This window comes from Micrasema longulum, unplaced genomic scaffold (assembly GCF_059751315.1).
Source record: "Micrasema longulum isolate JH-2025_06_02 unplaced genomic scaffold, ASM5975131v1 h1tg000416l, whole genome shotgun sequence".
NCBI lineage: Eukaryota > Metazoa > Arthropoda > Insecta > Trichoptera > Brachycentridae > Micrasema > Micrasema longulum.
Window position 1 is genome coordinate 42209 of NW_028277616.1, and position 22591 is coordinate 64799.

General features: G+C 33.2%; 1 protein-coding gene across 19 annotated transcripts in view; it reads left to right on the plus strand.

Moving 5' to 3' along the window:
• The first annotated feature begins 16 nt into the window (after positions 1-16).
• Positions 17-22591, plus strand: part of scrib (scribble planar cell polarity protein) — a 366730-nt gene continuing 344155 nt past the window's right edge. For all 19 annotated transcript variants that reach the window (XR_015822293.1, XM_088226214.1, XM_088226216.1 and 16 more), the window contains exons 1-2: positions 17-333; positions 2698-2815. Coding sequence is in view for 18 of the 19 variants with exons in the window: in XM_088226214.1 (XP_088082340.1) it covers positions 172-333; positions 2698-2815 (280 nt within the window). In the remaining variant the exon portion in view is untranslated. The remainder of the gene's footprint in view (positions 334-2697; positions 2816-22591) is intronic.

The following is a 22591-nucleotide window of genomic DNA, read 5'->3' on the forward strand; positions in this document are numbered from 1 at the left end:
TACTATTTCTGTGGTTAGTCTATGGTTTTTAGTTGAACGCCGAGTGTGTGTTGTCCGTGTCCGGCGGTACGTTTTTAACGAAATTTAGATTTTATGTGGTGTTTTGATTTAAAATGTGTGCTGTTCTGGTGAAATAGTTATGTGCAGTGATTTAAAAGTGTAGTGAACACAATGTTTCGTTGCATACCCCTATTTAAAGGCTGCAATAGGCAGGTGGAGTATGTTGACAAGCGGCATTGCTCCTTGCCTACGGTCCCAGAAGACATCTTGAGATATTCCCGAAGTTTGGAAGAACTTTTATTGGATGCAAATCATATAAGAGATTTACCCAAGGTAATTTTTTGACTCATTTGAGCTTGTGCCACCTGTATTTACGTGCCTGGTCATCCAGGAATGTGGGCGTATTCTTACCCGTCAGGTGTAAACGTCAACGATTGTTGCGCCTGTCTTGTTTTGACTTCACACAAAAACTGCCAAATTTCAGTACATGCACGTTGCACACTTTGCTCAGTATATTTTATCACGAGTACAATAAAATGCATAAATTTACACTGTGCATTTTCCTTTAGTTATCCACTTGTTCATGTAAATACTTGGAATATTTATTTTTAATTTAAAAAAAAAATTTACAGCGTATACTTAGTTGTTAATATTTATTTAATTACATATTTTGGAGTTTTTTTTTAATATTTAAAATATGTTATGTAGATTATTGTTTTCATACATGAACTTGGAATATAACTGCAATTATTTGTAAACAGGAAACGTCTATGCTTGATGTGTTTTCTTATAACAAATAAAAATCTAGTCTTGTGTATCTGAGAATTTAATTTAATAAATTGATTATATTATACTATTGCTGGGTAGAAGTAAAATGGATTGTCTCATTCGCCCAAACCAATATTGAATCACCTGCTCCTCAAACGTATACCTAGTTGATATAATTTTTGTTTTTTTTTGTGCGTTTTATAATATAAATAATATAGGTATACATACATTAAATATAAACATAAATACGCAATGCTTAAAACTGTCTGAACATTTTGTTATTGCTCTCTGTATATTCTCACATGTAAAAAAATGTTTAAAACGTATATTGTTACGTCATTTTTCAAAAATGTTAGAGATGGAACAAATTTATCAATGTAAATCGATTGAATAAAAAATAATTCATTTTTTGTTGTTCACGAATAAAAGTATTTAATGTCTTATTTTTAAGGAAATAATTGTCTGAAACACACTACAATAGGCTTGTTTTTGCGTTTTTATATCAATTTTCGGATACAGAATTTCATGTTTGCATGAAAAAACTGATAAAATCGATTTGATTGGTACATGATCAGTGATCAGTGATCAGTAATTTCCCATCACCAGTGACATTAATTTGGCAGCTGTCATATTTATCAAGCTATATTTTAAGGACTATAATATTCTTATATTTCTGTACAAAATAGTCCTCCTTACTACATCTTTACTTACATCCTTAATACTAAATGGTATAATCGATGTGCCATCGTTACTGGGACAGGTAAAATTCTTTATTCCGACTCGTAGACTGAGAAACAATGAAGTACTGTTCATCGATCAGCATAGAACAAACTATGGCCTTAATTCTCCAATCCGTCTTTATCGTATTGTTAACTCAAGACAAGATCTGCACTTTTTTGGTTTAAATTTACAACAATTTAAATGAGCACTAAATAAATAGTCCAGATCTTGTCTTGATGTCCCTTATGTTTGTCAATGCTTCTTTTTCAATGTTTTTAAGTGTTATTTTATTGTAATATTAATACCCTATGAATGAGGAATTCCAGCCCAACCCGGAATTCAATTTTAAAAATGTTTTCGTGTACACGTAAATATTTAAAAATAGTATTAATTTTAAAATCGTAAATAATGACGTCACTCCTTATATCTACGTGTAGTATTTCCGGTTTCCGCTTTAAAGCCCCCGCACCTTGTAAGGAACGTTTTGACCATAGAAGAAAAAAAAGAGTATAATTTGTGATTAGTGATTTGCCGGCGAATAATTCGATTGCGATCTACGACCTGAAATCCGGCAAATAATACTTTGTTGACATTTCAACCAGAGATTATGTCAACTTTTTAGGTTTTTCTAAATCGAAACGTTCGTAAAAACAACCATAACGTAGAAATGATCAAATTACGATCAACTAAATGAAGTAATCAAAGCAATATTCCATAGATTCTTGTCAGTTTTGTTATTAGCTGGAGAAGTACAATTTACCGCGGTCAGTGGAATTCCTCATTGTACAAATGTCCTTCTTTTAAAAAATCCTTCTCTTTCAGTCTTTCGGGCATATGTCATTATTTCGTACAATTAAATGCTCTAATTTTTACTGCGTGTAAGGAAACGATATCAAAAGAAACATAATCCTCAATCGTCACACAGCAGTAAGTACCGTATTTTGCGGATGATAAGACGCACCCCAATTTTGTTTGAGAGTATTCAGAGTAAAAAAGTGCGTCTTATGGTCCGAAAAATACGGTAATTGTCCTGTTTTCGACGCAAGGTGCAATACTATCCGCCCGCGGTTTGTGGTTAGATAAATATGTAGCAAATTAAAAAAAAAAACCCAACATGCTGTAAAAATGTCCCGATGGTGGTATTGGTGGTTTTAAAAAAATGGCGCTTCATATAATCGCGATATATTCACTGTTTTTTTTTTTTTACAGAATTTCTTCCGCCTTCACCGACTGAGGAAGCTGGGACTGAGTGATAATGAGATCCACCGACTGCCATCGGATATTCAAAACTTCGAAAATCTTGTCGAGCTCGACGTGTCCAGAAATGGTAGGCAAATTTTAATGAAAATGACTTACTATATTTATTTATTTAAATGATTAGAATCTCTCAAACTTCTTGGTGTTATCAATAAAATCGACGGACTTCAAAAATATTAACACTAAACTTTTTACTGCTCACTAGTTCGACCCCATCTAGAATATGCTTCTCCAATTTGGTCTCCATTCTATAGGACTCATATTGACCATATCGAGTCTGCCCAACACCGTTTTTTAAGAGAAGTGGCATGGTTGCTCGGATTGCAAAGGAGTCATTATTCCTATTTTGAAATAGAGCAATCTCTTTATCTCTCTTCGTTGACGGCGTAGAACTTAGATGGACCTAATATGCATTTTCAAAATACTTGATGTCCCATCTCTTTTGCAATAAAAAAAAATCACGTTCCCTACCATGTCACCGAAAGTCGCCATTGCTATTTATTCAATCTTCTAAGAGCAACTTTTGTTTTTATTCCCCAATGTCTAGAATGTGTAGATTAGCCAATTCGTCACATAACTTGAAATTTTTTGGGATAGATCTTCCGGCTTTTCGTAGATGTCTTCGCCACTAAAACAGTGTGGGATGAAGATGGATTGGCATTGTTTAGCTCGAAGTTTTATGTTTATAGTGTTTATGAATATACATATTGTATACCATGACTTTATTGCCCCTGTTTGTCTTTGCTACATAGTTTTATGTTATGTTTTTTCAGTTTCTTGTATCTATGTTTCTTTATGTAACTGTTGTAATTGGCTTAGGCCGTATACATTATAAATAAATACGCGTTAGGCACGAGTTAAGTGTCACAATTTTTGAGGGCTTAGGGCATGTCTATGTATCAATATGTCAATGCATACCTGCCTTAAAGAGGATTCGCGGTTTGATTTTTCTTCATACTAACGTATTCCCATATTATCTCCCTGTGGATATCTACCATTGACATGTTCCTATCTATTTTGATGTTGATAAATATCTTTAATGTGAGCTAGGAACATCCAAAAACCCTTAAAAAAAAGACGGTGGCTGAGAAATTTGAGGAATAGGTATTTGAACATTGTTTTTCCATCACTCTCGCAACTAAAGTCGGCAAAAATCGACGATTTGTTGTCCCAGTTTCCGCAACTCAAAACTGAACCGATTTTGTTTTTGTTAGAAAGAGTATCGGAATGAAATCTGTGTCAGTATGTTTTCCTTTTTTCAAAAATAGTGATCATCTTTGTATGCCATCCGTTTGAAGACGGCAGATAAAAATTGGCGCTTTTAAGGGTTGTTGGGTGGCCCTAGTTCCCATGATAAACAATTTATCAAAAAACCAAAACAATGGTGACACGCCAATGATGTAAGAAAATCACGTATCTATTGTCATAATCCAGGGTGAAAACACGGGAATAAGTTTGTATGAAGATAAGTTAGACCGCGTTTCCTCTTGCAAGTGCCTAGTTTTGTCCGCCGTCTTTAGAGTTATGGTATACAAATATGACAATTATTTTTGAAAAAATAAGAATCTGACAACACAGGTAATTTCTCTGATGCTCTTACTTTAAAAAAATCGAAATCGGTTCAGTTTTGAGATAGGAAAAACAGGAATACGAAACCTCGATTTTGCCGATTTTAGTAAGGCATAAGTCCGACGCGACATGTTTTTTTTCGCACAGTATTTTGGGAGGCATCTGCCAGAGAGTGACAGAAACACCGTATATAACACCTGTTCATCAAACCGTTCTTCGCTGCATATCGTCTTAAGTAATTCGTCAACTTAGAATCTTCTTTTTGCATTATTTTATAAAATACACTTGCAATCTTTTTGTCCATTACTCACATTCCTAACTTCATCACGTTGAATTTGCGTTCTATTCTCACTTCTATACAACTCGGTTAACATAGATACGTAATTCAGGTCAGGTAGATTTTAATTTGTTTACGTGACGGTAACATTTCAGAACTTTTATAATTATCTATGAAATCCCTTGAGGTAGTGATAAAAATGCTAACGATCCATTTAAAAAACTCTAGGTAATTATTTGAATGCTACGCGTTAAGTAAACTTATTGGTTTAGAAAATATATTGCACACTCAGAATTACCCTAGTGGAGGTGAATTGTTCCGACGTTCACATCCTTCACACCCTGAAGGTGCCCCTTTAACCGAGATTATTATACATATTTTTTTTGTAATATGTATCTTTACATGAATAAATAAAGGCGAGATTTAAAAAAATCGCGGAATGACGGAGAGTGAAATGATAATATTTTTATTTTATAATTTATTCTCCTTCAACACGTATGCATTTTTCAGATCTTTCAATTTATTTATTTGTACCCTCGATTTTTTTTTTGTTTTTGTTTTGAAAATAGGCTAAAATTGCTGATTTGACTTCGTCATCACCTGTAAATGTCATTCCTCGAAGATTTTTTTTTTAAATTTGGGAATAAATAATAATCATCTCTTTAACTTCACAAACATCAACATATGAAAGAATTGAAGGAATATAGATGTTCAAATATGGGCAGAATGGTGAATGTTACACAGTGTGTAAAGTGGCCACTTAAACTAGCCAATGACAGGTCATAAGCCCTGTAGATGCCTAGACTTCTATATTACCTTTTCTGAAATGTTCTTCATCTCTGTTGTAATATGTTAATAATCAGAGTATTTGGAGACCACATTTGTGAAGAGCAGTCATTGCAACATTGCTACTGTGAACGGGCGCGTTGTGTTAGAGAAGCAAGTCACCTTTGGTCAACTTTTCTCTCCTTTTCTCCTTCACAGCTCCTTTTGACTGCTCTAGTATATTAGCGTAGCATGTTCCGGTTATAGTGATACCATTTTCCTTGTAGTTATCAATAGGATACACTTTAAATCCCAATAATCAGTAGCCATGACCTTTCCGGCCGATTACGATACCCCGAACTTCTTAGGGGTGGTGTACCCTTTTTATGCCCTGCATGAAATCTTGTTTCTATCCAGACTCATAATGATGAATCCGTGTTCCCCGGTGACAATCCCACCCTAAACATGAATCTCATTGTTTCGGCAGAGGTCCTAAAAATCGCGGGAACTCAAGACGCGCTTTCGCCTTTGAAGCGCCACATTCTTGGCACTTATCTTGCACCGACCTTTGACATACCAAGACGATGATGTAAGATTCAGATGTAGATGATACTTCTACTGTTTCTGCTAGCTGCTTCTTCTTTAAAGCTTTCAACTTCAATAATATTTTACGCAGTGGCCGCAATAGACCGCCCAGGGCGGGGGTCGTCTTCAGTTGACTCAGCTATCTTTGAAAATATTATATTATTTATAAATCATGATTTTCCCGGGACAATGATCTCGCATACTGCTGATATCACTTCCAAAATGAAATGCCGTATTTTATTATGTTAGAGTGTTTCTTTCGGTTTGAATCACTTAGGGAGAAACTTGGAAAATAATTTCTCATCTATTTGAATATTTGGTATATATATATATAATTATAATGAGACACTATATACTAATGTATATTAGTACCCCCCACCCCCTTGGCAACCCTTCCTTTCTGCGTATACTTGAACCACCCCTCGTTAGTATACAATAGTTATCAAAACGATGATTAGCTACCTACATTAGTAATTATCCTCATTTGCTGAATTGTCAACATTTAGTAAAAGTAATGTGTATGTTTGTTTACAACGATTTAAACGAGCACTAAATAAATAGTCCAGATCTTGTATTTATGTCCCTTATTATTGTCAATGCTTATTTTCTTATTTTTTAATGTTTTTAACTGTTCTTATATTGTAATATTCATCCCTATGATCGTATAAATGGACAATGTCCGTAAATAAAATTAATATTACTAAATAATGTTGTAATAAAATTTAACGTACCTGGATATGCATGTTTATGGAGCCGGCATTTTATTTTCTGTATTACAAGAATATAATGTTGAATTATACGAACACGCGCCCTTTGCCGACAAAACGTTGTTGACACGTAGATTAGCTTCCATTTCGATACTTTAGTCATATATTTTATTCACATGTACTTATTGGATAAATACAAATATTAATTTTGTAAACCAGGTAAGCACTGTGCTCCTATTGTACAGAACTACACTATCTCGTATGACATACCTGCGCTTGTCTCGTGTTGATAACAACTGGAGTGTTATACGATATCCAATAATACGAACAGATAATATTTTTAAATTGTTCATTTTACATTCGATTTTTAAATGTTTTAAGAAGCGTGCACATAAAAAAAGCTATCGGGATATATCCTTTCCAATTCTAATAGGTATTTAGACCACGGTGTAAAAATATAAATATTTTATAATTTCTTTTTAACATTATTAACTTCAAATTTTGATTTCAACACAGGCACCAGGATAATAAAGCGACAATATAATAAATGTTAGATCAAGTCTGAGAGATGCGTTTGATGTAAAAACGTAGACGATATAAGCGGAGATTCGGGGCAAGGGAACATGTAAACAAAATATTTCGATTTATACGTCTTATTATATACAAATATACATATCATAAAAATTAAAAAAGTACCAGACACATTATATGGTAAATTTAGGGAAAATATAAAATAGTAAAAAATTATTTAGCAAAACTAACAAATGTAGTGAAAATAAAACAAAAATAATGCAGCATGAAAAAGTAAGAAAATGTCACAAAGCAAAAAACAAAACACGTATTCTGTAAATATAACGAAAATATGACAAAGTAAAATATAACGAAGTAAAAAAATATATTTATTTGTTTTTAACACGTAAATGATAACTACAACTATTCTTAAACATATTAACTACTCATCACAATCCAATGTGTCATCACTTTCGTCACCTGACACGTTAAAAATCATTTAACTTTTTTCGGTGAAATCATGGATGCAACATTTAACACCAGTGCCTTGGTTTGTCCGCACAAAGCCCGCCCTTGTCCCATCTTCGTAACTTTAGACATGGTCACTGTATTTTAACTTGCAAAAAGAGTTAGAAACGTACTGACAAGTATATTTTGAATTTTGAACCATTTGGAACGGACATTAGCCAATCAAACGACGTGAACACATTTACATACCTGCATATTACACAAATGAATTGTTCAAGTGTTAGTTTTGGAAAGGTTAAGTGGATGGCACTCTACCTATGCATGGAATTCAGTATGCTTTGCATTACTGCCCTATCAGCTGTAATTATTGACTCGCTATATTTATTCAGATATTTTCGAAACCGATACGAATATCCGAAGATAAGTTTTTGTTATAGTCTAAAGATTCTTGAAGTAAAATTCTCTAGTAATTTCTGTAAATGTTAATATTTGATTTCACCCGCAAACAGCCTAGTAATAAAAGCAAAAAAAAATGTTTTATTTTATTTATTTATTTTCAATCCAGCGTTGTTTTACTGTCACTGTCTATTGCGCGTGAGCTCTGAACAGTGGACAATAGACATATTTTAGGTAACTTCCTAATATAGTTCAGAGAGCGAGAAATGTAGGTAAAGTTACTAGATATAAATGATATTATTGTGATAATAATATCATATTTATCCACTTTAGAGCCGAGACGAACCTGGCAGCCAGATTTTTTTTTTTAATGATAAGGATGTTAAAAATAAATAGAAACGATAACAAAAATGACTATATTTATGAATTAAATAAATAACTTATCCAAAGACTTAAAGACGTGTTATGAAAGGCAGTTAAATCATGATTTATCTTTCATGTGTAGGTATATCTACTTAAATGCTTTCTTACAATGTAATTTTTTTAAAACAACATCGTTATTAAACGAGAATTTGCATAACTGGACGTCATTATGAGTAATTCACACTCGAAGATTTGTGACAAAAACAATAACCGTTAGAATCTGACGAAGTAAAGCTATGTGCTGCTTTTGCTGTAAAAGAATACACCAGCATTGAAAAAAAAATAAAACCAGGAATTTAATGATCTAAATGCCTTCATTAGTAGCAATGCTCATTCTGTACTTTGCAACAGCATTCCTAGAGTTAGCTGCACAAAGTTAAAGCCAATCAACAATACATAAAAAAATAATATGTGGTATGTATTGTGTTTTTAATAAACTAGCTTTTACACGCGGCTTGTATGTTCTAAAAATTTATTTCAATGTGCCAATATGTCTTCTTGCTCATAATGATCATCGCGGTTTCGGATGTGACAGGGTTTAATGAACACCCTGTATATGACATATTCATCGAAACACTGTGTGGATACAAATACAAAATATGAAATGCAAAAATAATTTTATATAAACAAGTCTTCTGCTTTGGTGACCATCTTAGTATTAGTTTGGATTTATAAATAATATCGTTAAATTTCAACCTTTCTGGATACCTTTTGACATCATAAGTTACACTAATAACATCGTGTGAACCGTCTAAAAATGAATCGCGATACTTACCAAAGCTGTCTACCTAATAAGCACAAGAAAGTTGCTTTCTCGATATTTTTTATCAAAAGAAGCACGCACCAAAAAAAGGTAAAAAATACATCGAATAATCAATTTTCGATCCGTTTATTTCTCGGTACAACCCTTTCGTTTACTACGGAGAAATATTTCTGTCATGTTCACGCCTACACGCTGTAATCTCCAATCTCACTTTGTACTCCGAATTGTGGGGTAGAGTACAATCATACTGACAACCCCGTCCTACGCCCACCTCAACGAGCGAGAGCAGGTCAAAGGGAAACGGGGAGGCATTATACCGGTTACCCTCATGGAGCCCGTGGATTCTTTATCGGGATCGCTAAGGTTAAAAAATACTAATATTTCTTCACTATTTTGCTTCCACTAAGTTCGTATTTACAAACCTTTTTTTCTTTACGACCCTTACCCCTAATATGGTGAATTAATTCATTGTGAGATTGTATTGTTTATAATAAAATTTGACTGTATGAACAATATCAAAAACTGTATGTGTGTTTTTGTATATCTATTTAGAACATGTCTCTTTCAAATACGGGCACCGGGAAAGTTAACTCGGAGAAAAAAAATTAAGAGTTATCTTCAAACAAACAAATCGTCACGCCGCCGCCGTTTCCCCGTAGGGGTAAGCAGGAAGAATTGAACGCCACATCACTCTATCTATATTTATTTTTATTTTATAAATTTATTGCAAAACATTAGTATACATACTTAAGAACAGGGAATCTAAATAAAACTAATTAATGTAAAATGAAAACGAAGTGTTCTCTGTTCATGATAGTCTCCATCTAACATGGTTCAGCATGTTCTGAGATGGAGATTTTTTATCTTTAAAGCATAAGATAAAATAAAAATACTTCCCTTTCAATGGTTTCATCGATAAAGGATCTTGGCATTACTTTAGATAGTAAACTCTCCTATCGTGAACACATTGATAATATTGTAAACAAATCTCTCAAACTTCTCGGTTTTATCAATAGAGTGACGGCGGACTTAAAAAATATTAATACCATCAAAACTCTTTATTGCTCACTAGTTCGAATATATTCCCATCTAGAATATGCTTCTCCTATTTTGTCTCCATTCTACAGGACTCATATTGTCCATATCGAGTCTGTCCAACTCCGTTTTCTAAGAAAAGTGGCATGGTTGCTCGGATTACAAAGGGGTAATTATTCTTATTTTGAAATAGAGCAATCTCTTAATCTGTCTCCATTGGAGAGACGTAGAACTGAGATGGACCTTATATGCATTTTCAAAATACTTAATGCTATAAGTGATGTCCCATCTCTGTTGCAATCAATTTCCTTTCATGTTCCCAACCGTGTCACCAGAAGTCAAAATCTGCTATTTATAAAATCTTCTAAGAGCAACTTATGCCCCAATGTCCAGAGTGTGTAGATTAGTCAATTCATCACACGACTTGGAATTTTTTGGGATAGATCTTCCGGCTTTTCGTAGATCTCTTCGCGACTAAACAGTGTGGGATGAAGTTGGATTGGCATGGTTTAGCTCAAAGTTTTTGGCCTTTCGTTTTTTTGAATATATTGTATACTATTATTGTTTTGCCCTTGTTTGTCTTTGCTAAATAGTTTTATGTTCTTTTTTTCAGTTTCTTGCATTTATGTTTCTTTATGTAACTGTTGTTATTGGCTTAGGCCGTATATATATAATAAATAAGTAGTCCTATACTTATAAAACAATAACATAAAAAAGAAAAACTAAAACTACTTAATTATAAACGCCTAGCTAATCAAATGTAAGAAATTAAAAATCGTTTGCATACAAACCTCGCTTCCTCTACATTCATATCACTTCTCATGCATGCGCGCCGATTATTCCTACTCTTGACATGTCCATCTTCAAGTAATTGATGGACTTGATCGAGCCATGTCTTTCTCGATCTTCCTCGTTTTCTGCATCCATAAACATTCGCATCGTAGAACCTTTTAGCCGTTCGTTCACTGTCCATTCGCTCTGCATGTCGAAACCAACGCAGCACCCCTTTCTTGATTCTGTCAATAATGTAGCAAGTAACATTTGAAAAAATGTTCAGGAGATTAAGAATCTTTTGATGATGATTTTGTTTAAACCTTTTTTTTAATTGATGACAAAGGAGAAAATTAAATATATTTTGTTGAAACGAAATTGCGTAATCTTAATGAAAAATTAAGATTCTTTAAAAAAAATTAAGTTCACTGCAGATATTGCCGTCGCGACGGCGATATCTACCTGTCCTGAATATTCTGATTCGAAAAACATTATAACAGTTACTGTTTAATAATATTTTTCGAATATAACTTCGAATTATAACTGTTATAACTCTTTATTCAGATTCGCCTTTGTAACTTCTTCGAATTCATTAGAGTCAACGCAGAATGTTGCGTGAATTCTTCCTATTTATAGAATTCTTTATATTTAATCAGAATGTCGAGCAATTAAAAGTGTTGGATAACGTAATTATAAGCAATTATTATGATTACCTACTTTATTTCGCCAGCAAATGTTTTGAATGTAAGTTTGTTACTACGGGGACGAAGCCTATTTACAGCACGGTAGCATATTTGTGTAACTTTGATCTTTAATGGCACCAGTTCGCAACCGGAAATAGATATTCTATAACCTTTGCCTTAAATATTTTTCTACCGGTAGTCGACTGATGTTTCAACCGAACCCCGAACGCTCCAAGCTTCCGAATGTACTAAAAAATTAAAAATAACTTTCAAGCGTTTTCTTTATCACTTTAAAACCCAATCGCGTGCCTTATTTTCTCAATAGTTACGCAAATAAAAATTAGATGGATAACCAGTTGGGAATCGAAGCTGGCTTCAGATTAGGACAATACGACATGCCGGACAATATTGTCTTGTGTCTGTTCCGAAAACATCCTTGACCGCACATGACAAGACAATAGAACAATACAATAATTCAGCCGTGCGTCGCTTGTGAAACGCTGCGAAGACCTGTGTTACGAGCGAGTTCGCGAAAAATATTATTTCTTTTATATCGAGATATTTTTTAATTGTTGGACGCCGAACTTAATAATTTTAAAAAAAACATTTTTTCTGCTGACATTTTTTGGCAGGAAAAAATCGCGGTAGCAAGTGGCTATTTTCCTTCTTTCTTGTCCGTTTGCGTTCACGTTAGGACAATGCAGCTGCGCGCGGTAGCGGAGGTAATCCATTGTCCTGTCCTCTAAACTTCTGTTTACTCTAGGACAATCGTTTCTATGGACTGGAAAAAAATATTGTCCTCGTGTGAACGCTACTAAGACTCCGCGCACGCAGCTCAACGCACGTACGAGATAGTTTTTGTACGAAGTATGTATGGTTTTTTTTTATCTGGTGTTTGCATAATAATTTAATAATGGAGAAGGAAATTCAGTAGGTTTTTTTTAATTTTATTTATTAAGAGTCAATTAAACTAAGCCGAAATTTTTATTTTTATGTATCGTATTATCAGCGCTATAATTAAAAAAAAATGTATTCCTGAAATTACTCCGCGTGTGACGTCTCAAGTTCTCTTCCGCTTCTTCTCGGTCAGTTCCGCCGATTGGTCCGTTAACTTACCGTAAACTGGTAACCCGGAAATCTTCCATTGGTTGATTCATATAAATTAGTGACGTCGTTCAAAGAAGTTCCTTTTTTATAAAAATATATCAATATTTTTTCGTGCATTTTCAAGAAACTTTGCTGTATAATCTAATGCTCTAATTTTTACCGCGCGTAAGAAAACATTTTTGTATACAATTTCCCGTAGGGCTGAAGTTCCTCATTAGCAGTGTTATCTCAATGGAATCCCATAATTTTGTTATCTCTTAAGCGTTTACTCGATTCCTCGCATTCTTCATAAGAACTTTTGTGAGTATACTGCCAAAAAACTTTAACTCTAAAATCCCTGTTTTGAGAATCAAGCATTTAAGTTTGTTCCAGGTTTACTCTTTTAAATCTTATTTGAATATTGTAAGATGTTAGGTGCTCATTTAAGAACACGTTTTAATTTTTCCGTTTCTTAATTTTATATTAAATAAATATTAAGTTATTTTAAGCTTTTAGCCTGAATAAAATACCCGGTATACGACTTAACCTTAAATTTATTTTTAAAACTACAGATAAATTAAATTTAATATGACTTGGTGTATTTCGCCAGTTTGTAAAGCGTTAAAAACTGCATTGTAGCTAACGCACCACCGGCGTCGTGTTGTGGTTCCGCTGCAGTCACTAACGCACACGTCCCAATTCACTGGTTGTAAGACAGCGGAGGCTAGGCGATCTTGTTAACTCATGTGTGGCTATGCGGTAACGGATGTCTACCTCGGGTAAAAAACATTTGATAACTCTCTTATTTTTTTAAAAAACCAACTCATATTTTTTGTAATCCTTATATGGACTTTTTTACACCAAAAAAAGGAAATATTTTTATAAAAAATGCACGGGCTTTTTCTATAAAAAACAATTTCTTCATTTTGTAAAATAAATTAAAACAAACGAAAGAGATGCCAGTATTATAAGTGGTTTATTAAATTTTATAAGAAAGAGCACGAGAATATAGCATATCAGAAGACCGACAAGGACACTATTCGTTAGGGGCGGAGCTTGAGTGACCGAGAAAACAATACCGAAAGAGCACGATACAGAATTATACCACTTGTGGGACAGAGAACACATCAGTCGCGTGAAGTTTTTTGTAGTATACTGAGCTGACGCTGTATTTAACACACCGTGTTCCCGAAATGTTTCTACAATTTATTCACAATTTATCTGATTTAAATTATTTTTTGACAATTCTTGATGGAATTTTATTGTAATGATGTAATATTTACATACATTTACATATAAGTTATTAATCAAAAATACTTGGTACACTTCCACTCATTTCCACACTTAAGATAATATTTTGATTTCTATAAATCATCCTTACATTGTATAATATTCGCCAGTCTGAAGATTGTCCATTAGAGGATGAAAGCGCTAATTGGTCAAACAAATAAGTGGAAGTGTACCCAAGGAAGTGTGCAAAGTTATTTCATTTAAAGTGTTCAAAAAATTTGTTCGTAACTAGTTTTAAAAAACGTGTTTACGTTGTCATTTTTGTGTATGTTTAATTATGATTTGATTATATCACGTATTACGTACAATTATTTTATTTCTTACAAGTTTTTTTTGCTATTTTTTTAGGTTTTATTTCAATATTATTCTAAGAATATGTTTTAACAGCGTTTTTATTTATTCTAATAAAATATAGTATTTATTTGCAATAAAAATTTGATATTCTTTTTTGCATTCAAATAAGAGTTGTATTAGCATAGCATACTTTCTAGTCTCCCGGTTGATCTATTTCCGCTAAATTCAGTCGTAAGTGTAATTCGGAATTCAGTCGACAACCAGACGCGGGCGGCAGCGCTTGCTGGCGGGATTTTAAAAGGAATGAACACAATTTCTAACTTTATTTTGCATAAATATGCTTTAATTTTATATTTTTTATGTAACATCTTTGAATAAAGATAATTTTTAACACATACCATTGTAAATAATTTGGTATTTTAGCTTACATTTCAAAATATCTCGACTTATGCTTGTGGTCACATTGTGTTACACCACCGGCTGCAAAGGGATTATTCAGCACAGTCTTTTAAGAGTTAAACTCGTCAGGGCCGTAGATTTCCTCAGAAGGACCTCTTACTTCGGGTTGAAGTTGCCGGTTCGCCGTGGTCAGGAATCCGTAGGGAGATAAGTCCAAAATCCAAGTCGAGGGTGAAGCGAAGGTGTCAAGCGAAGTAGAATCGAGTAGAAAGCCGGGTCGGGGAGCAGCGAGTAGAGATGAGTAAAAGCCAAACGTCAGAGAAGAAGTGTCGTTTATTTTCAATTGTACATGTTATATACCGTTCGCGCTACGTGCCCCACCATTCACCCCGCCGAGCGGGCCTAGCCGTCGTATGCCGCGCGGAGAGAGAGAGAGAGCGATATAGAAGGCAGCACACCCGCTCTATCTGTCTCCCTCCCTCCACGTATATATGCACTACCCCCTCCAGCTCTCACGGCATTTTTGCGGCGGCAACGCAGCGCGAAACAATGGACATTCAAAAATATACTTAAAACTAATTTACGAACTAAATGCCTATTTAAATGTCTCGGTATGGAAAAGGCCACCCCCGAAAGTGACAAATACTAGTCTTTATTGGAGGGGCAGCTCATTTCTAACACATACCGAGATCCCTAATTCTAAACACTTAGCCTAGCGCAGTGGCGGTCCCTACAAGGGCCGCTTTCCGTTTTGACGTCCGTAACATGCATCATTAAGTCAAATTCGCATATTTTCGAGTTAACGTTTTTTGCCAGTATACCCACGTTATGTTCACCTTGCGTCATCTTTATAATGGTGTGTTTTCCTAGAGATTTGTTGATAAAACTGTTGATCCAAGATAGTAAGTAATATTATGGCGGAAACGTGTTTGGAAGCTACATACTACACACTACACACTCCTAGTTTGTATATTACTTATACTTAATTATTGAGTCAGTGTACATGCCACGGTAGAGCATAGCTAACCCACCCAGTACTCAGTACCCAGTACCCGGTACCCTGCCGGCGCAGGAGGCGTGGGCAGCAAGCACGAAGGTGAATGTCCCATTGCCGGTGGCTGCCTTGATCCTCGTATCGCCATATTCGTAACTACCATTGCCAATCGGATAGTGTCACTCGACATCAGGTAGTGATGAAAGTTGGTGCCGTTTCTAGGATTCCTACTTTTGTCAGTTAAAGCTAAATATATAATATTTTTTTTGTCCCTTAAGATCCGTTTATTTATTCATTTATACACACATTTCGTATTTTACAAAATAGCACGAAAAACACTCTGACAAATTTTGCTTGTACTAGGAGTAGGCTTAGTATGCCGTGGGTATACTGACAAAAAGCTTTAACTCTAAAAATCACTGTTTTGAGAAATCAAGCATTTAAGTTTTGTTCCAATTTTACTCTTTTATATTTTATTGAAATATATAAAAATGTTAAGTGCTCATTTAAGAACATGTTTTTAATTTTTCCGTTTCTTGATTTTATATAAAGTTAATATAGAGTTATATAAAGCTTTTAGCCTGAATAAAATACCCGGTATACGACTTAACCTTAAATTTATTTAGGAAACTACAGATTAATGACATTTCATATGACTTGTATTTTGCCAGTTTGTAGAGCGTTAAAAACTTTACAAAACTGCATCATTAAGTCAAATTAGCGTATTTTCGAGTTGTAAGAGTAAGAGGAGTGTACGCAGTGTACTGTGTTTTTTACGTATTTCTCTTGTCGCTCAAGTTTTATTTTGTTTATAAGAAAAAATCTTTTTTAATTTACTGCTTTTACTAAAATTATAATAACAAAACATTAACGACAATTTTTTTGAAAATTTAACTATGAATAAGAAAATTATAACACATCACGTTAAAGATTTTATTGTTTGTGAATTAAAACTATGATAATCTTATTTCATTTTATTTTATTTTATTAGTGCACATGGCACAAATGCATTTTATAAACATAAACATAATCATAAATACATTTAACAAAACAGTATTCTATTACAAAATTATGAAATAATATAATAACATTATATCTATTCATATTACACAGTTTTTTATACATTGTTCTATATAATTACTTTACGATTTTAATACTTAACATACTTAGGTAAAAAAAATAAAAATATTAAAAATAAAAATAAAAAAAATGCGGTATATTCGAAATAGCAAAAAATTAATTAAAAAAAAAATAATCTTATATTGAAATTGTATTTTGTAATCAAATTACAAAGTTACACACGTGCAGTAAAAAATATTTTAAATGAAAGAACATTACTCTTAACCTATAATTAAGTTCTTTTAAGTTGTTGGTTTGAAAAAGTGAAACGAATCACCTAATGCTTTAGTACTTAGTACCTCCCTGATTCATATAAGTATACTTCAATTGATTTAATTTTATTTCAATCTGTGAGTCAATTTGTAGCACAAAAGAAAGACGATTTGTAAATAATAAGTATTCTCGTTTTAACAAAGAACTGCATTTGAGAGAACTTTCGTCATCCGAATACATTTGGATTCATTCCCCCCCCCCACTATGCACCATTCGCTTTCTCGTCTTCTTTGTTCTTCAGAGTCCTTTTTTTTATCGAGATTGGTCAACATAAAAATGTAACTTTTTTCTGGACTGCAATTCCAGACAATTTGTTTTATGTATCCTAAAAATATATTTCGTATTACTGTATCTTTTGTATATTTAATCACAGACTTACGAAAACATGATCTGAATATAAAATTATGTTTTTAATATGTATTTATCTCACTGGTTTGTTAGAGAAAATTAAACACCACCCCTATTTAAATATTTGAAGATGATTTTGTAGAGATTTTTTTATGAAACTCCGTGATTACTTTTAAAATTGTTCTCAATTGACCATCTAGAGCTTTTGCCTATGCATGAAATGCTTTTGGATATGTCCGCTTAGATAGAAACGCTCGATTGTCAATATGATAAAATCAACTTGCAATGTAGGGTAATACTTTATGCTGATATTATTAGCTTTGAAAGTAAAATCCCCAGATTCGGTTTAGGTACTATTTTATTGCAAAGGACTTAATTTTAGCGGTTAACTCTAAGAGAGACTATCGTTGCACGAGTTTGTCGGGAAATGTAAATATTTATTTATATTATATATATGCCCAGCGGGCATTTATAAGGACGATGTACATTACATGATAGAAAATAATGGAATTCATATCTTATAAGTTTCAGCATTAGAATACAGACAAAATCATTTATATGGCATTAAGAAAGAGAGGAAATCAATTGGACCAGATGGGAATAGAAGAGGGAGAGAGTAGATTATAGTGGAATTTGATTTAGTGATCGCATGGAAGAAGACAACTTGTTATCAAAGAAATCTAGACTGGGATATTTATTGGCAGTCCCAAGAATTCTAGGCAAGGCGGAGTGAAAGCCATAATTCAGTGGAAAGATGGCTAAGCATAATTCCTGAGAGCCATTTTAAAGATAATATGGCTCTGAAAAATCTGAATTTTGATGCATTGCACATTTGTTTCTCTGGGATTTTTTTCCCACCATATAGCGTGTTTTTACAAAATGCATAATTTTTTTTTTTTTTTTGTTCAGACTTTCCTGACAACATATTTATTTTACCGTCTAAAACAGACGCCAACACAAGATATGTTCGCCAAAATAAGATTATTTAGCCACAACAAAGACGGCAAAACAATATATGTTTTACATAACACATTTGGCCATCATTTTGTTAAAAATAATGACATTAATTTCATTCTTTCAGGCATAATAATACCTCTCTCAAAATCTCATTTCAGATCTGATGAAAATTTCACGATTCAATCGACATGCTCAGTTTGTTACCAAATACATTTTTAACTTCACTTATACATAGCCTTCGGCCTTCCTTACGGGGTTGTATTTGTTTAGGCCTTATTTCTCAAGAGGGGTAATCATTCGTGTACATTTTGATTAGGCCGATTTTAATGGATTATAGGGTAAATTTCATTTTTCTCCATTACCTACCTTATGACTTTTAGATATGCTACGGTGCAGCAAATTAATTTACATTGGTATTAAAGGCTATCGAACTCGAACCACTCCGGCAATGCTGTATTTAATTCAGCTCCCGTAAATAATATCACTGAATTTCATAAAGCCGTTATAACCACAATTTTATATACGAGTGCTTACTCAAGTCTTGTGTTTTTGTATGTTTCAATGATTAAAATGATAGTGCATATGACTGTTTTTTTATTTTGGAGTAAATAATGTGGATCTTTATTCGTAATTTATGGTTTGAAAAAGGCGCTGAGGACAGTGAAGAAAGGAGGTGTAGGTGATTCCTGCAAACTCATCCTTAGGATTAAAAGGAAAAGAAAAGTAAACTAGAAAAAGATAAAAATATTTACGATCCTGCAGTTATAGTCAGACGACACCATTGTGGTATGGCGATAAAAAATACTAACATCACATCGCATTGTGTAAGCTCTCCTTACTAACGCGGGTAACAGTCATACAAACCACAGGCAGGCATTACTTTACTGTACATCGGTACTATGAGAGTGGTGGTTGCGGCCGTGTGACTCGGCCTCGGAATATTTTCATCATTATTATCATGTTATTTAACTAATTATCCCTGATAACTTCTTTTACTTACAAATTACAAAGCACCGTATATTATAATCTTCCAACTTCCCGTCAACGCAAACCATTGCGCATTGTATAACATTGTTTCGCGATTGTCCAATTTCGTTGTGAAATGTTTTGCAAATAAATCAAGGTAAATGTATTGTTTCAATTTATTGTTTGTTATTTTTAGAATAATATTATTGTTAAGGTGAACTGCTTTACATATTTCGTACGAATTTCAGTATCCGAGGAAGTTTTCTTTATCACTATAAATTCGTTGAAAGGCTTTCTATCTAATAAATAATACTTAGCCCCAACATGACTACTCCATATTACTAAAAAAATATTAAATTCATTATTAAAGTCGGCTGCATTTAGATTTAACTAGTTAACTTTACTGTTTACAGTTATGTTCATTCGTTAATTGGCTGAGTTAGTTTTAAATAATATTGACTTGATCCTAAATATGCCTGATAAACAAAATTTTTTGTGCATGGAGCATTTTATGACCTGGGCGAAAAAACGCGAAGAAACTTCAATTTATTCCATATTTACCTGTTTTATTTTAATGGATTGCCATAATAATTCATAGTTGATTTATTATCAGCTTACTTATGTTATTTACTTTGCTTGTGTTTTTCATAATTTATTTCAAAATAATTAAATTATTTAATTGTCGATGAAGTGTTTTGTTTTGGAAATAAATATGCACATCAATCCACAGCAGAAAATATTGTTTTAAAATAGTTTATGCGGGTAATAATTATTGTCTTTTAAAAATAGATTTATTTTTGTAGTTTCTCTTTGAAGATTGAAAGCGAATCTGAAAGCGAATAATCCGCTAGGGATCTTTTCGTCCTTTACCAAGGACGTTATGGGCGATTACCTCCCGCGGAATGTGACGTTGCAACTTACAAATAAGTGAGCTCAGGCCACAGGCTTGACCCGCCGCGTCCCACACGTGTCCGACTGTCGGAGCGAATGTTCCCCTACTTAGTATAGTAGGATTATTAATTTAATTCAGCAATAGCATTTATTACCGTTTTCACTCAATTTAATCTTGCGGAGTAAAATTTGTTATGTGATGTCGTTGCGGGGTTAAATTAGTAATATTTTATACATTTCACGGCACGGCACACAACTAAATAATGAGTTTTTTTAATGTTTTCCATTTCGTAGAAACGCTATTATTCTAATATTTTTAATTTCTTATTCATTATTATTTCCGATTCTTTGTCTCCGTTCAACGTTGGCAATCTTTTTTGTGCAGTTTCTAAAATACTTTTCAAAATGAATGCTAACAAATTATATCGCCACGCATCATTGACAATAATGATTTTCATGGAAATTTTTATCAATTTCCATGGAAATCATTTGTAAATACTTTTTATACAGCTATTTACATTTGCTATAACTATTTCCATTTGCTATAACTATTTGAAATTCATCACAAAATCATTCTTATGCAATTATTCCATAACTATCTACCATACAAATTCGTCTCTATTCATTCAAACTTTTGTGTTGGAGGTTATCATCGCCTTCGCTTCGATGTTTATAGCCTCGTTCATTGTGTTCTTGCAGCCAGATTCGCCTGAAATCATTTCACGAATAAAGTATCTCGAAATATCGCATGCCTGCGAACAAAATCCTTAGATGTGTTTAACGATTTATTGCTATGGCGATAAGATTTTATAATCGTTTTCCTCTGACGTGTTTGGTGCAGTTTTTAATCGTGTATGCTATAAATTTTATCGACATACATGTGAGATTGGAAAAAATACGATTCATTAGTTAGGCAGACTAGACATAATCCAGAGAAATCTATTACCTAAGTATGTAGTAGATAAGGAAATTGTAATTTTTGTTAATAAACCATTATTATTTATAAAAGTTAAAATAAACCTTAAAAATATAACATTTATATTTGAAGAACTAAATTTGTGGTTATTCTTTATAGTGAAAATAAAACAATTTTGTTTTGGACCAATTTTTTAATGACCGGTTTCGAAGCGACACAAACATCCTTATCAAGATATTAATATTTTAGTAATCAATATTTTCCTATAATGTTAACACTGTCTTCCAAATATCAAATCTAAACATATGGAGGTAATAAGCCCATACCTCCGCAGAAACAAAGTATGCTACATGACACGAAGACTCGACTTCCTTACTTTATTACCTCCAAATATTAACATCATTTAAAACTTTGTAGTCACTGTTGAAATTGTTACTAAAATATATCCTAATAAAAAGAAGCTTCTTAAAAACATAATATTTGAATTAAAAATAAACCACATTATTTTCAGTCGTATTTAAATTTAATTTAAAATTACATTTAACAGATCTAAACATATAACGTTATTTTTTTTCAAGATTTTATAGTGCATAATTTCAAGGCTATTATGGACGTATTTATGCTGCCTACAATTTCATATATTTTTGTAGTAGGTAGTAGAATCTCTTTTGTAAATTTACGGTTTTACAGCCTATTGTTTATATTATTTATGTGCCTTTGTTACGTAAGCTAATAAAATAATCTAAAAGCACTTTTTTCGCGTCAAATATTAATGTCGTGATGTCAGCTTGTATCGTCTATACGTAGGTGTAAGTTGTGAGAACCTGTTTTTTATACTTATGTTTGGATTTTTAAGTATTGTTTTTTGTATAACTGCTTTGTGCCTCGCATTTTTAATATTAGATTTAGATAAACTAAAAGTTATATGAAAGGATGTTAAGGTTTCCATCATAATTTTGTAAGTTGAAAATATTAATCAAAGATAATTAGGGAGTATCGTATTTTGCTAACCTTAATATTCCAATCCATGCGAATATTCCGTTTTGGTTTAGACGCGCGATCGTTGAAGCAAACACAGTTCGTGTGCCATTTAGTCTGTCTGGGGAGAAGGAAAAACCATTCTTCGTGCATTGACTTCGGCTCAACCTCCTTTCGTAGGTTCTAGATACTATTAGCTGTGGTCGGCTGTCGTGAGGAGATACGTGGAAACAGTAGAAATGTGGATTCGCCGGCTTATGAACAAACGAAACTGTGTAATCTATTTAGATTTGCAAACCATAAGAGTATTTCAACAGATAATTCTACATTTTTGACAAACTAACATGGGATTCCGGGCATTTTCAAGGGTTATAGCCTGTCCG